We start from the raw sequence: 17,102 nt of genomic DNA, 5'->3' as shown, positions 1-17,102 counted from the left end.
AAAAAAAAAAAAAAAGAAAGAAAGAAAGAAATGGCTCATTCAACCTGGCTGCCAGAAAGAAGACTTGATATTTAATGTAATCAGCACACAGATGCTTTCTTTACAGCTTGCAGTGCTAAATGACCTATTGCAGCAGCAGCAATCTATTCAAATGTGATGTTGAAGTCCATGTAGCTACTTCTCAGTGTTTTAGGAATTGATTAAGAACTGTAGTCTAAAAAGTATAATAAGGGCAGGACTAGGCCTTCTAAATAACAAGGTTTAAATTGGCTATCAATAATCATATATACGTGTAGCCAGTTCTATGTCAATAGAAAAGATGGATCACTTCTATCCTAATAACTAGCTCGTAACACAGTTGATCCAGATTGTAGTCATCTAAATGATCCATTCATATCACTGTAATTGGCCATAAACACAAGATGAATCTGTGATACTGGTTGGACTCTTTTATTATTATATATTACTATTCCTGTCTTTACTGTTCTATTTGTTATTAATACAAAATAATTTAAATTATTTTGTTTTAGACTTGTGAAAAAAGTAACAAGAATTAAGAAGAACTTCATAAAAGTAGAAGAGCTCCTTAGGAAAAAGGGAGGGGGGAAATCATTTAGGAAGGAGAGCCTAAAATTGGTAGAAAATGAGAAGAGCTATATGGCATTTCTAAAACAACAGTGAAAAGAATGACTTTCCTGAATGTGGGTAAAACCCTAAAGTCAAAAACTCTTCCCAGAAGCTTGTATAGCACCTGGAAAAGACTTGTGAAAAGTCTTTTCATATACCATTTCTGGCATTTTGTATTTTACAATGAAATAAATTCTAGTTTATGCTGCTTGTAATTTTAATGGAGGAAGCTTGCCACGGGCAATACTGAATTGAGTTGTGTGATGTTCTGACTTAGTTTTCTTTTTCCACCAATTGTCATGAAGTCTATAGTTTTTGTCACCTTCTGAACCCAAACTAAGTTTTCTTTTCTCAACCAAGTTAGACTTTTTTGTCTGCTTAAATCATGTATGCCGCCTGCTGGATTAGTAATATAGGTTCTGGTTATTATAACCTGTGAAACTTCCTTGGGGAAATTCATAAGGATGATATTATCCAACAAATGATGTTTTTCCCCAAGGCAAATCAGCTCATTCACCAAGAGCTTTCATAGAAACAGGGATGTTCAAATATATTTTAATGCAGAATGTCTTTGAAAAGATGTGAAAAAAAATCAGAGATCTGAGACATCTTTTATTTATCAAGTGGCTTGGCCACAGAACTGAACGTGGCAAGGGGGCCTGTGTGGTCTGTGTTTGAGGTCACATTTCATGACATATTCTCGTCACCAGATGGGTGATGACCCAGGTCTTCTGTGTAGGGGATGGTGGTTTCTATACTGTCTAGTCTTAATTGGGCCTTAATTTGCATTTAGTCTGAGTTTATTCTGTTAATGTTTCTGGCATCCATTGATGTTTAGGATAATTTAGACATAAATTTCCTCATTTCATTCAACTACAGTGTTGCGAGCACTTAGTCAAAAAATGGGCCAGGCACTGTTCTGGATTATAAGGAATGACACAAAAATACATTAAGACTGAAAAAACAGCTAGAGGAGAGTTGATAGTTGAAATACCAGAAAACAAGGCCTAGAAACACGGTATTCAGAGTTCACTGGAACATTCAGGATGGAGAGTGGTGAGGGAAACATTTACAGGAGAGGTGATATTTGAAAGTGATTTGAGGGGCAGGGAATAGGAGTTTGTCAGATAGAAAGAGAGAAAGGTTTTATAAATAGAGAAAAGAGCATGTACCAATACATGGAGTTGTGGATTAGCTCACTACATGTGGGTACCATTGAGGGGAAATATCTTTTTGGAATTTGGCACCACATGCCCCTTTGCCTCAGTTTGAACAGTGTTGGTCATCTGCATGCCATAAACCTGGTCAGAAAGTGCTCATTGGTCGTACAGCTGTCCCTTCCAACTTTGTTTTTACACGTTCTTACATGTATCAGCCTAGGTTCTGCATTGGCCTCTGTATTCCACCTTGGAATGACTTTATCTCTTGACAGCTGAGGCCCCTTTTCTAAGCATTCACAATTCTATATTCATCAGTTTATAGGCAAGTACATATTCTGGAAGATGAGCCAGAGGAGAAACAATCTGTATAGTATGAGGCAAATCTTGTAGTGAAAAGCAGAATAGTTATCATTCTTCTACCATCTGTGGCATCAAAATAAAAATGACAGCTTCTCATTGTACAACACCATGTTGCTCATTGCTTTTCTACCTTATGAGTCAGAGAACATAATCTTCGTTCATGCTCTGCACTGGCATATTTGTTTTCAGCTTCTCTCTGGATAGTTATTGCTTTCCAGTCTGAAGGAACTAGCCTTGAGAAAAGAATCCTTCAATAGCATTTCTTCTAGGGAATCTTGATAGATTATGTAGTAAATAACTGAATAGCAGATCTTTGGAAATTCAAATTGCCTGGTCCTTTTTAAAATGTCTGTGACAGAATTTGTACTGTTGTTTAGTGGACTATGTATTAATTTATTTTCTTATACTATATCCACATTTAAGAAAATTAATTATAATTTCAAATAATGCTCTTTCAAAAGCTACTTCAGTTCTCAGATATTTAAGTATTACTGACATAATGACCCAGCAATTCTACTCCTAGGTAAATACCTAAGGTGAATGAAACCATATGTTCACATAAAAACTTGTACACGAATGTTCATAGCAGCATTATTAATAATGGCCAAAATTTGGAAACATTTATTAACTGATTAATTAAGAAAATGTGCTATATCATATAATGGAATGTTACTTGGCAACAAATAAATGAGGTACTGATGTATACAGCATGGATGAACCTCAAAAACATTATGCTAAGTAAAAGAAGCCAGATACAATGGTCCTATGTTTTATGATTCCATTCATAGGAAGTGTCCAGAATAGGTAAATCCATTGAGACTGAAAATAAATTATTGGTTTCCTGGGACTGGGATGGAGGCCAGGGGTTAAGGGAAGTGAAAATGGGGAGTGACTGCTAATGAGTCTAGGGCTTCTTTTTGGGATGTTGAAAATGTTTTAAAATTAAATTGTGGTGATGGTTGCAAAACTCTGTGATTATATTAAAACTTACTGAATTGTATACTTTAAATGGGTAAATTTTATGGTATGTGATCTCTCCTTAAAGCTACTAAAAATAAACTTCAATATAACAAGTATACATTTTTATATTATCTTAACAGTACCTTAGTGACAGTCTTGTGTATTAATTTTTTGACACATCCAGGCAGAATTTACCATAACATATAGTGGAAAGAGTTGTGGACCATGCCATCAGGAGGTTTAGAGTCTTGCCCTGGTTCTCTTGCTGATTAGCCACGTATAGCTGCAGGACCTTAGGCAAGTTCCTCATCCCTGGGCCTTCAGTTCTTTATCTGTGAAACAATGAAGTTGGCTAAGGAGGGCTCTGAAGTCCCTTTCAGTTCTCTGAGTGTCTGTGTTTGTGCAATAAGTCATGTAATTATGTTTGTTGGGGCAGTATTTTTTAGTTGGTTTGTTGTGGTTTTTTGTTTGTTTGTTTTTGGAGATGGGGTCCCACTCTGTCCCCAGGCAGGATTGCAGTGATAACAACCACAACTCACTGCAGCAGCCTCGACCTCCTGGGCTCCAGCTATCCTGCCTCAACTTCCTGAGTAGCTGGGACTACAGGCATGCGCCACTACAGACAGCTGATTTTCTAATTTATTTGTAGAGATGGAGCCTCATGACATTGCACAGAGACAATGGTCTCAAGCTCTGGGGCTCAAGCAGTCTCCTGCTTTGGCCCCCTTAAGTGCTGGGATTACAGATGTGAGCCACTATGCTTGGCCTCCTGGGGCAGTTGTAGAGACAGGGCTTTGTCTCTTACTTTTTGAGTCTAACTAATAGCAGTAGGATTTTCAGAAGCCCCATCTCTAGTAGTCCTCCCCATGATTTTTAAGTGTGTCTTATTAGGCAAATTATAGGTAGATGGGGTTTCTCAACCTTGGCATTATTGGCATGTTAGGTCAGGTAATCTTTTGCCATGGGGGGCTGTCCTATGCATCGTAGGATATTTAGCAGCATCCCTAACATCTACCCACTAGATAGCAATAGTATCTCCCCTCCAGTTGTGACAATCAGAGATATCACCAGACTTTGCCGAATGTCCCCTGGAAAGCAAAATCATACCCAACAGCAGTCCCGAACCTTTTTGGCACCAGGGACTTGTTTTGTGGAAGACAACTGTTCCGTGGATAGGTAGTAGGGGATGGTTTGGGGATAAAACTGTTCCACCTCAGATCATCAAGCATTAAATTCTCATAAGGAGCACGCAACCTAGATCCCTCACGTGCAGGTCACAGTTCACGATAGGGTTTGCACTCCTGTGAGAATCTGATGCCACAGCTGATCTGACAGGAGGTGGAGCTCAGGTGGTAATGCTCGCTTACCCTCGCTCACCTCCTGCTGTGCAGCCCAGTTCCTAACAGGCTGTGGACGAGTACTGGTGTGTAGCCTGGGCATTCGGGACCTCTGGCGTAGAAGATGCTAAGTAACCGTGTATTAAAATAACTAAAAGGATGTGCTCTCTATCTATAAAGAACTAATACAAAAAATATCGCTGGGGGAGTCTTTGCTTTTTTAGATAATAAGGAGAAGAGGAAGGATTTTTGTTTTGTTTTGCTGACATTTACTCTATTTATCAAAGTTATATTTACTGTAGTCACAGGGATGGGAGGAGGACAGAAAGGGAATAGACTAAGTGCTGTCAGATCCTTTGCGAAATGAGGCAGGATATCAGCAAATATATACAGACATAACTTTAAAAAGGAAAAACCAAAACCTAAAGGGAAAATTTAGGAGTTGGGGGCAAGAGCACTGAGAGGTGCTTATGTTTACTTCTTACTTCTTCCCAAGTAAGACATAGGTCATCCAGATGTGCTTTTCTCATATCTTTCATTGAAAGCTCAGAGCTGCAAATTAGATGATAGGTTCTTTCTCTAAAAGAAGAACAGAAGAGCACTAAAAACTGTGAAATCGGTTTAGCCATAAAGTCATCATTATGCTCCAAATTGTACTCAAGCTGCTTCTCATGGGCCTATGATGGAGCTATCGACCTCAGCTCTTCTCAAAGTGCAGTGTGCCACTTGCACTACAGTCTGTAAAGTACTTGCTCTTCATATTTTGCTATGCAAACTAAAAAATTTACATAATTTTATTGGACTGCATTATTTAATAAATGCCACATGAAATATTTACACTATGTTTCTAAAGACATAAATGATTCATATCTCCTGACACCTTTCTGATACAGGTAAAATTGGGGAATTAGAAGCTATCCGAAAGGAAATTTCTGTGATGGTACAGGGGATAAACTCCTACTTAAAAGAATACATGAGAGGGAAGCAGTCACTCAAGAGCGTCTTCAACAGTGTATATTTATAGTAAGCTATAGTAATTAATCTTCATTACTTTTTCTGGATTGAAACAGTGAGACAGTAAGTTTTTAGTGTCTAGAGATCAGAAACACTTCTATGTAAGTTTTAAAATATGCTATTCCTACTCTGCTTCAGAAAATGAATATAAAGATCTTAATCGTGGTATACTGTAATGCAGTTAGTCAAAATGATCCTTTACTCTCAGTACTTATAACTGGTCATTTTTCTATAGAACTGAAAATATGTGTTATGGGACTTACTTTTCATTTGTATTAAAAGGATTTTCAAGGTCTTTGAACCAAGATTATTAATTCATAATGATTTGTCTTTGACCACATTAATGGTATATGTTGTTTTAGCAAGAAGGTACATAAAATGAAAACATGGTACACTAAAGCTTTAAATTACCATCCTCGTAAAATAAACATGGAAAAGCCAAGGTTACCTTGAAAATAGTTTATTTTATTTATACCTTAAGATTGAGGCTATGACAGAAGCAGAAACACACAATTGCTCTTTTTAATAGAACAAGCTGCAGAGAAAGTCCAAGAGAGATACCCTTGAAAGCACTCTGAAAAGCTTACTTTAAAGGTGATATTACTTTTCATCTGAACTGTTGAAAAGTGAGACTGCTGAATGGCAGTTATCTTCTCCTTGTCCTTGTGAACAAACACTTCCTTTGCTTGCACATGTCTGAGCATACTGTCCTGTCATATGGAGAGTATGCCCCGTCCTTGGATTCTCTATTCCCCATTCTCATAAACTTCAAAGGAAGATGTTAAAGACTGGTATGTATGATCTCTCTGCATCCTTGAACTGTAGAGAGGAAACTTTCTACAATTATAAACACACCTCACAACATGAAACAAGGTTACAGAAGTATGATGGTCACCAACCCAACCACTGCCAAGTCTCTTCAGTGGAAAACAAAATGTTGAGTAGGTATCACTTGGAAAGTACAGTGAGATTTCATTTGAAATAGAATATTCCAAAACTATTCTATTCAATTCCAAACTAAATTTAGACTACAGTCTTAGGATTGCCAATAGAATGATGGCCTAGCTTCAATTGCCTAACTTTATCCCAAGACATAAAATCAATAGCTTAGATATTACTGTGTAAGCATACATACAGTGCACTTTTCCAAGAAAAGGGGAAGTACCAAAACTGAAATATACTGGAGCAGTGTTATACCAAGAAGAGTAACAGTAGCTATTTACAGTTAGTATACTTCAGCTGTGGTTAGCAGTGAGAAGTCTTTTCCAGCTGTATTACATCTGTCTGTATTAAGCAATAGATGATAGTAACTATTTATCATATAGCCTAAGAAGAGAAATTGTATCAGAAGTGGGGATGAGAAGGGATAGACTATGGATTAATTAAGGTCATCAAGAGTAATATCCCGCCTATTCTTTCTAAGAGATCTATTTTTTTCTTAAAGGTATTTAAATATGTTGTTTAGAAACTTCTGATTGGTTTTTGTTTCCAGTCTTTTTATTGTAAGTAAATTTCTTTGAATAGTTCATTTTCCTCACTTCTGGCTTTGTACTTGAATAGAGTAGCAAAATAGATCCAAGATATAGTGAAATGGCTATGAAGACTCAGTTGCCAAAGTACAAAACAAGGACCATACCCAAAATGCTTCTAGTGGCTTGTGGAAGAGTAAGTAGCGTGGAATCAGAAGCAGAAATAGCAGAAGACTGAAAAACACAGATAATTGAAAGCCAGCAGTGCTACAGTAGGAGTCAGCCAGCATGGAAATGAAATGTTATTGGAATCCAAGAAATCAGAGTTTTAAGCATCTGTAAACTGTGAGGCTGGGCGTAGTGGCTCAGGCCTGTAATCCCAGCACTTTTGGAGGCCAAGGTGGGTGGATCACCTGAGGTCAGGAGTTCGAGATCAGCCTGACCAATATGGAGAAACCCCATCTCTACTAAAAATATGAAATTAGCTGGGTGTGGTGGTGCATGCTTATAATCCCAGCTACTTGGGAGGCTGAGGCAGGAGAATGGCTTGAAACCGGGAGGCAGAGATTGCAGTGAGCCGAGATTATGCCATTGCGCTCCAGCCTGGGCAACAAGAGAGAAACTCCATCTAAAACAAAACAAAACAAAAATCTGTCTGTGAGATTTAACCTTTTCTCATACAAGCAAGGGATCTGATTACACAAAAATTTTTGACCATTGGATAGCTAGACTATAATTATCAATTTGCTGACTACTGTTCTATGACTATCTCTGGAGGATGCTTTAGGTACACTAAGGAAGATGAGAGGGTACATAGCTGATAATAATACCTTGTGATTTGTACTGTGAGAGAGGGAGCTGCAGAAGCTCAAGGGCTGTGCCTCAGTTCAACCTGGATTTAGCGCCAGGCATTACATGCCCAAGACCGTGAAGAGTCTGGGCTCTGGGGGCAGATTTTCCTGATGGAAATCCTAGTACCATTACTTAAATTACTTAGTAATCTTGGGAAGGTTAATCATTCTCTGTAAGCATCTAAACTATTAAATGGGAATAATAATAATAATAATAAATAAATTACATGCAGTGGCTTCCTATCTGGCATATAGTAAAAGCCAGACTCTTTAATGAGGATTAGAGGTCCCACATAATCTGGCCCTTGCTTATCATTCTGATTTATTCTCTTTATAAAAATATTCTCTTCATCCCCATTACCCCAGATTATCTTTTGAATTTGTTTATTGTGCTATTTCTCCCTATCATCTCCTCTGCTACTAACAGCAGACACCTTTTCTATCTCGTTAATTGCTGTATCCACAGAACCTGGAACAGTGTGGGCACAAAGTAAGTGCTCAGTAACTATCTGTTGAATGAATAAGTACATACTGTGGCATATGAAGCACGTAGAACAGGGTCTGATAAGTAATAAACCTACCGTAATTGTTTGCTGCCTCATGTATTATGGCTCTCTATATGATTTTATTTGGGAAAAAGTCTGCTACTACAGAAGTGTAAATTTGAAATTAATATGTTATTAAGGGAAATATAATCCCAGTTGAAAAATAATCTCACTTCTGGAGATTTTGTGATAAAGTGAGGGCAAACTTTTACATGCTTAACTCTTCCACTTTGGGGTGTATAACATCTTTTGTCTGCAACTGCATAACAAGCAGGGTGAGAAAGGAGGAGTATTAAACTCTAGTTTTTAAAAATCTCTTAGGCCAAAGTGCCTTATCGAGGAGGAAGGGAGAACTGAATTTGAATCAACTAAAATAAGGTCGCTATCTCTCCTCATTGAAAAAAAAAAAAAACATGAAAACACAGGGACTAGTAAGAATGCTAACAATCTATATGTTGTTTCCATTTGTCCTCTAGGTGTTGCCACATCTGCAAACTTCCTGGGAGAGTAATGGGGATTCGAGTGCTTCGATTCTCTTTGGTGGTCATCCTCGTATTATTACTGGTAGCTGGCGCTCTGACAACTTTACTTCCCACCGTCAAAGAAGACAAGATGCTCATGTTGCGTAGGGAAATAAAATCCCAGGGCAAGTCCACCCTGGACTCCTTTACTCTCATAATGCAGACGTACAACAGAACAGATCTCTTACTAAAACTTTTAAATCATTATCAGGCTGTACCAAATCTGCACAAAGTGATTGTGGTGTGGAACAATATTGGAGAGAAGACACCAGATGAGTTATGGAATTCTCTAGGACCCCACCCTATCCCTGTGATCTTCAAGCAACAGACGGCAAACAGGATGAGAAATCGACTCCAGGTCTTTCCTGAGCTGGAAACCAATGGTGAGTTGAGTTCTCAGCCGGGAAGGGCTGCTGCTATACAGAGCTGGGGCGGGCATGCGGGGCTGGCCTTCTGGTTGTCTTATAACTGTCTGCAGAAAAATGAAGGAAGATAGTCCTAAGAAAGCACTTTGCAAAGCTGGGGGACAATTTCCAAGATGTCAAGAAGCAGTTTCCTGCTAAAGATGTTATTACTGTAATAAATGATATGTTATAATTCCAAATTATTGTATTACAGCTGATAGTAAGATGTCATTTAGATTATGCTTTATATATTTTTTTTGCCACTTCTCTTTTGCTCCCATTCCTGACAGTTTCATGAGGTTGCAATTTGCTTAAAAGAATCTTGGCTTTATTTATATATAGGCTCAATAGTTTCTAGGATGATGGAGGATAACTACTTGATTATTTTCCCGTCAGGCAGTGATATAACCAGTTATGATACCAAAAAAAATTATTTTTCTACTGGACAAATCTCCCCAAGAATACATTGCTTATTTACTTAGTGTCAGAAAATACTTCATTTGAATGATCTATGTAGACACTATTGTATTTTACAACTTTTGTTTTCATTTCCAAACTATTCAACTTAAATTTTTGTCCTTTAATTTAGCAGTGTTGATGGTAGATGACGACACACTCATCAGCACCCCAGACCTTGTTTTTGCTTTCTCAGTTTGGCAGGTAACGTTGCTTTCTCCTTTACGAAACCGTCTTTTTAAGATCTTGACTAGTACTTAATCAGGGCAACATGGTTCATATAAAGGTTACCTAAAATATCATAGATAATATTTGTCTAAAAGATGGATGAATTTGTTTTAGGCTAATCAGGATTCCCTGAGCTTAGTTCAGCCAACCTGAAAGTCATGGTATGTTTTATCTAGATTTAATTTATACTTTGGTATATTTTGGGAAAAGAGCTAGAACTACCTTGCAGAGAACAATGAGGAAATGATGTGGTTTAGCAAAAACTAGAATGAGGAGATATTTTACGCAGACATGTGTCTCAAACGGTAAGGGATTTCTATATTAATATTGTATATAACTTTTTGTAAAAGGAAGTTATTTATTATCGCCACAAAATTTAATCCTGGTTCTGAGACCGTTGTTTAGAAATTTTACAGTAATGATTCTACATATACCATTGTGGTAGGAGGGATTTGTTTTATTTTGTGGTTTCCTAAATCCTAGCTTGAATGAGCAGGCATAAATTGCTCAGTGTCCTATAAAAGCAGCTCTCTCCTATTGAGTATGCATTAGTAATAGCTAACTTTTACAAGTTGCACTACCGTTACCCGAAACCAGAACTTCATAGAAGTACTCGGAAGCCGTGTCAAATAATTAAACACTGTGCTGCTAATAAATGATCTAATTGGCACCATGGCAACTTTTTAAATTAGCTTTTTGGGATATAACAGCATTAGATATTAATGGCAAGTGGTCACAATACTCTGTAGATATCGGCATTTTTAAAACTCCAGTTTTTAACTTCATGCCTAGTGTGCTGATCAACAAATTGAAATTTTTCCGTATCAGCAGTTTTTTCCAGCCCTGTAAACAAAAGCTTCTTGGGCAAAAAGTTCTAATGTAGTACTTCTATTGAAACTTAAAAATCAATTTGTCCAAAATGTAAAAATGGAGGCAGAACGTGGGGACTGTGGTTAATTGGAACCATCTGAGTAAACTATAAATAAAAGATGCAAAAATATGTTTTCAGGGTTTATTTCTAAAAATATCAAAAACAATTTCAATCCATTGACCAACTTGAATTCAGTCCAACCCAAACACCATATAGCATAATGATCTGAGGTTTGTATGTAAGCAAGCAAGATTAGAGTAGACATTCATCTGTGTCTTTGTATTTGCCCATTACCTCCACTTTCAGTATTTTCCCTTTTCCCCCTCTAGCCAACTGTGAAATTTCTTTCATTCTTCTAGATTGTGTAAATAGCTCATCTTCTCTGAAGCCTCCCAGCCTTTATCCCCATTCCCTGACCTTCCCCTTTGGGTCCCAGCAACACAGTTGTCGTTCTACCCTCAAGGTTCCCATCAGATTTACCCAGCTGCGCTTAACAACTTTCTCACAGTATTGTAATTCCTTGTTTGCATATCCGTGTCATACCCCCTCTACCCTCTCTAGACTATAAGTGCTTTGAAACAGGATTTAACTCTGGCTAATTTGCATGTGTGTGTGTCCCTAGTTCTGTGTCTGTTCAAGAAATGAATGAAACTCAAATTATTTATGAGAGTGAATGAAACCTTTCCACCCTGTAAGTTTTTACCTCTTTCCCATGCTTCAGTGTTTTTCTTTTGTTTGTTGATTGTTGTTTTATTTTTAGTCCCTCTCATCTACTATCTATCCTTTCATCAAAGATTCTGATGTATCTTTCTTACACATATATAATATAAACATTTATTTTATATAGATTAATATAAACATTTATTTATATTACCCCTTTTTTTAAAAACAGAAACACCCAAGCTGAAATGGGATAAAATAAAACATTGTTTAAAATCACCTGTAACTTTTATGAACATTGAGATCAACATGAAAAAGAGATAATCACACACGTAGGTCCATAAATTTATATACTCCTAAGAGATTAGAACGAATTTTCAAAATGATCCCATTATCTCTTATCTCCTACAATAAATAGCATTCGGGCAGTCAACTTTTCTCACAGCAGATTTTGAAGGACTGGACTCTTTGGTGACTGGAATTTGTTAATGTCAGATAATGTGTGAATTAGGAGAACATTTGTAAGGGTAGAATATTTATTTTCAGAGAAATTTGGGTTGTGATGCAATTTGACCTGTAAATGTGTCAGAACATAGATTTATGAAGTTACCTGGAGTTAGATGAACAGAAACGTTGACAAATCAGTTTCATTCTCTCTGTAATAATAAATTATTGCCTTTTTCACTATGTCTTCTGTAAAAATATGTGACACTTGGTTGTTATTTTTCCTCTTTTCAGCAATTTCCTGATCAAATTGTAGGATTTGTTCCTAGAAAGCACGTCCCTACTTCATCAGGTATCTACAGTTATGGAAGTTTTGAAATGCAAGCACCAGGGTCTGGAAATGGTGACCAGTACTCTATGGTGCTGATTGGAGCCTCATTCTTCAATAGCAAATATCTTGAACTCTTTCAGAGGCAACCTGCAGCTGTCCATGCTTTGATAGATGATACTCAAAACTGTGATGATATTGCCATGAATTTTATCATTGCCAAGCATATTGGGAAGACTTCAGGGATATTTGTGAAGCCTGTAAACATGGACAATTTGGAAAAAGAAACCAACAGTGGCTATTCTGGAATGTGGCATCGAGCTGAGCATGCTCTGCAGAGGTCTTACTGTATAAATAAGCTTGTTAATATCTATGATAGCATGCCCTTAAAATACTCCAACATTATGATTTCCCAGTTTGGTTTTCCATATGCCAACTACAAAAGAAAAATGTAAAAGTGAAACAAACAAAAACAAACCTGAAAACTGCTTGGTATTTGAGTAGCTTCTCCATGCTATGTATTTTTCTAACCAACATCATGAACTTTTATCTACTCCAGAAGTCTCTACAATAGAAAAAAAGTACCGTGCTTCTAGGATATAAAATTCACATTACTTTCGAAAGCCAAGAAGTTTGGGCTTATCCAGTTAGGTCTTCTTATGAAGAGTTTTCATCCAAGGATATAACTCTTTGGTCAGTGATTTTATTGTTTACATCCTGAGACTGTCCTACAGTGTCTTTGACTCCTGGCATTTGCCTTAAGGACCTATAGCAAGCTGTTCCTAGGATCAGAAACTCAAGAGAGGCATTTCTCTGCTTTTTCACTAACGGTCAATTGTTTTAATTTGAAGCCTGAAATGCCTCTTTAGCAAAAGCCTGTAGTATGGGGTAAAGCCATGTGAGAAGAGAATAGTCTCAGTCACATATGAAGAGGAAAATTTGCGGCTATCAGTGCTTCCTTGTGTCCCTGCTAACCAGCTCTTCCAGGATTAACTCAGTGCAGCATGTTTTTGATGTAACCGCCAGTGCTTTTATTTTTGTTAAGTCTTTTGTGACTGGGACAGTTAATTTTAGTAGCGAAGAATGTCTAGTTGTTTGCGTGACTTTTGTGAACATTTACTGCACGGATCACAAAACAATATAGCGTATGTTTCTTCTATGCAGCAAAGAGTAAATGTGTTACTAGATTCGGGTAGTGCATTTTGTCACTGAATCAGACCTTGCGAATGAACATTAATTCTTATGTTTTATGTAATGTATGTGTTGTTTAAGAAATGTACAGAAAAAACCTTCTGAAAAATTGAGTAAGAACTGGCAGAAGTTAAAACCTTTGTATTAAAAGATCTTTATTGTTCGAGCATTGGTTATCTTCCAGATACTAATAAGTTGTATTGCAAAGCCAAACACTTGCATTCACAAAAAAAAAAAAAAAAAAAAAAAAAAGATCCAAGGTACTATTCATCATGATGAAATTTCAACTACATGCAAAGAGGAGAAAATAAGAACTGAGCAATAACAGAGGAATTCTATAAGGAGTCTACATCAGTTCATTGTTGAGCTGCCCACTCTCTGTCATGTGAATTAGTATCTGTGTTCCACTCATTGTCTGTGTTTAATTCTTGTTCACAACTGGGGCCAGGAATTCTTAAGTAGGCCTCTGTTTACCACCTTTTCTTTCTCCTCCTTTCCCTCTTCTTCCTCCTTCTCCTCTTCTTATATAATGCCAGTATATTCTCAAAATTGCAAAGCTGTGAGAATATTAAAATAATAATGGCTAATGTTCCAATAATGAGGTCTTTGTGCATTTAATTCAGTGTATGATGGTTTGTTTTTTTTTACATTGAAGAGTGTATGTGTCTCAATGCAATCAGATTTAAAAAGAAACAAAAACAAAGAAAGTTAGAACCTTACTAAAAATTGATAATGTCAAGTATCTGTTTTGTCCAATATTGGTAGTACTTTTTTGCCTCTTATGATTTCTCTAGCAGATAAATAAAATAAACTTTTGCCATCCATGTGTTCTATGTTAACTAAGCAGACTCATGTTTTTGTGCTTGGTGTTCTTACACATTTCTATATATGATTCTCTAATACGTTGCTGAGAATAAGGTAGAGATATTTGTCACATTACCCGTGAAAAAATATTCCCAGATTTTATTTGCCATCTTGTGTTTTTAAACTTGTCTTAAGCATCACATAGGTTAATCATATCATGGTTTCAGCTATTATAGAGCAAATAATATGAAACCAAAATGCAGTTCAGTCTATATTACAAAGACTCTTGCATTGTACCTAGACTTCTACTAAAGCTATTTTTCCCTGAACACCTCTTTTTCTTGCCCCAAATGATCCAGAGAAGAGATGCCCAGGTTTAAAATTTTGTAAGAGAAGCAATGCAGCGTACGGGGTCAATTGTGCACACTCTGCCATTAGAATACTTGGGCTCAAATCCTTGCTAGACCTCTTAACTACTCAGTTTCCTCATCTGCAAAATAAGAAGAATATCTGTCTGGGGTCTGTTTTAAGTAATAAAGGAGATAACTTGCATAAATATAGCACAGTGCCCTGCTCATTTTATATGTTCAATAAATGAAAGCTGTTGGGATGAAAATGTCATTGATGCAAAGCCAGAGTTAATCCTTCCACTCACCAGCTAGATGTTAGGAAAGACCCTAGGTCCAACAGGTGAGACATTCAGGAAATTATTTACATTTAACTATGGGCAAGAAACCATGGCAATTTCGCCTTTTTTTCATTATTTCAAATACTATCTTTTTTTTTTTTTTTTTTGGAGACAGAGTCTTTTTTTTTATCATTAGAGCAGTATATATTCATTCTAGCAATTTTGGCATATTCGGGAAAGCATTAAGAAATAATTAAAAGCCCACTACCCCAATTAACAATGGCATTTTCATATGTACTCTCACAGACTTTTTTAGGCATATATTTTACTAGCATAGTTTATCTGGTATTTTATGATATGAATAAACCATAATTTATGTGCTCAATCATGCTACCATTTTATTTTATACTTTTTTACGATTATAATATTTGGATAAGTATCTTTGCCTCGAAAAGACATCTTTGAGCATATCTATAATTACTTCTTTAAAATGAAGTCCCACAAAGTTCAATACTTGGGTCTATCTAGTAACACGTGTGCTTTTAGGATTTTTGCTACATACTGCTAAATGCTTCCAGAGGTGTGGACATGGCTACCATATTAATACCACATCTGAGAGCATCTGTTTCTCAGAAGTTTTCCCAACATAAATATTGTTTGAAAAGTTCTTTTACATATTTTTTCTGTGTATAAAATATTCCAATGGTGCTGGATTTGAGAGACTGCTCATTCATAGAATTCTGTATTGAGAAGGCTGAAAAGGTAAACAACTGTCAAAACATTGGAGGGCAATGTAAGCTTCAGGAAGCATTTGACGTGCTTCCAAAAACTTGACTCCAAGGTTGACAGTATAAACTGAAAATTTTCTAATACCAGCAATAAACCATTTGGAAGCAACAGAAATGGCCACATTTGTTTTCCCTGGGGAAGCCCTAGGGCTTTGAACCTGAGGTCAGGAAAGGATATCTGTGTGTGCCAGAATGCATGCGCTTGAGGGGGTAGGAGGGACAGGGCGTGGAGTGTGGGAGAGGGAGTAGAGGATGTTGCAGTTATGGAGGAGGAATATGGAGATACTGAATCTCAGGGGTTGCTAGGAAGACTTAAATGGTGAGATTAGATCATCCTCTAGCCCACGCCAGTTTTTATTGCGTATTGTTTTACTAGGGTGCTTTCAACCTTGTTCACTTTCTCCTTTTCTTCCTTCTTCCCCTCCCCCATTCTTCTTTCCTTTCTTCCATTCCTTGAAAGCCCTCTTAATTACAACTCAAACATTTTCAAAGATATAGTTACCATAGATGAAATGAAAAGACCATTTGATAAGCTAGAAACATGCACTGAGTCCTGGCTCGACTTAATATCATCTCAAAATGCGGATGAAAATACCTGCCCTAAGATTCACAGGTTGTTTTTGCTTTCGCAGGCCATAATGTGTAGAGAGAACTTTGCAATATCGGGAAAATTAAAGAATATGGTGAAAGCCATCACTGATAAAGAGCAGCGTGGCCAACAGTTAAAAAGAAAGCTTGGTTGTGAAGTAGGAACTGTGTCATAATTATACCTTAGAGTATAAAAAGAAGTGAGAGTAGCCGGGCGCGGTGGCTCAAGCCTGTAATCCCAGCACTTTGGGAGGCCGAGGCGGGTGGATCACAAGGTCAAGAGATCGAGACCATCCTGGTCAACACGGTGAAACCCCGTCTCTACTAAAAATACAAAAAATTAGCTGGGCATGGTGGTGCGTGCCTGTAATCCTGTAATCCCAGCTACTCAGGAGGCTGAGGCAGGAGAATTGCCTGAACCCAGGAGGCGGAGGTTGCGGTGAGCCGAGATCGCGCCATTGCACTCCAGCCTGGGTAACAAGAGCGAAACTCCGTCTCAAAAAAAAAAAAAAGAAGTGAGAGTAAATACGCAAATCAAATACTGAAAACAATTTAAGGAGCCCGCTTTAGCTCCAGTTCGGAAGGAATATGTAAATGAAGTATTTATTTATTTTAGAGATGCCTCGAGCCTCTTTTCCTTTTCATATGTCAATTTTTTTATCTGAAAAGAAAAAGAATCAAATTCTTGATTGGAATATTTTGAGTAGTTAAAAAATACATATGTATCTGAAGAAATCAGTCTTACCTTATAGCAGTAGGTCCTAACCTGGACTGATTTGGCCCCGAGTGGACATCTGGCAATGACTGGAGACATTTTTGGTTGTTACAGTGGAGGGCTCGCCCCTGGCATCTAGAGGGTAGAGACCAG

General features: G+C 37.3%; 1 protein-coding gene across 3 annotated transcripts in view; it reads left to right on the top strand.

The window, feature by feature from the left end:
• EXTL2 (exostosin like glycosyltransferase 2) overlaps nucleotides 1–14,250 on the top strand; it is a 23,746-nt gene extending 9,496 nt beyond the window's left edge. For 2 of the 3 annotated variants that reach the window (XM_017547647.2, XM_017547644.2), the window contains 3 exons: nucleotides 8,800–9,227; nucleotides 9,838–9,908; nucleotides 12,202–14,250. In XM_017547647.2, coding sequence (XP_017403136.1) covers nucleotides 8,834–9,227; nucleotides 9,838–9,908; nucleotides 12,202–12,690 — 954 coding nt within the window. In that variant the 5' untranslated portion in view covers nucleotides 8,800–8,833 and the 3' untranslated portion in view covers nucleotides 12,691–14,250. The remainder of the gene's footprint in view (nucleotides 1–8,799; nucleotides 9,228–9,837; nucleotides 9,909–12,201) is intronic. The other variant, XM_037745407.1, reaches the window with a different exon arrangement.
• The last annotated feature ends 2,852 nt before the right edge of the window (nucleotides 14,251–17,102 follow it).

The sequence above is a fragment of the Cebus imitator genome, unplaced genomic scaffold, assembly GCF_001604975.1.
Source record: "Cebus imitator isolate Cc_AM_T3 unplaced genomic scaffold, Cebus_imitator-1.0 Scaffold199, whole genome shotgun sequence".
Classification (NCBI taxonomy): Eukaryota; Metazoa; Chordata; class Mammalia; order Primates; family Cebidae; genus Cebus; species Cebus imitator.
This window is presented reverse-complemented; position numbering and strand designations above follow the sequence as displayed.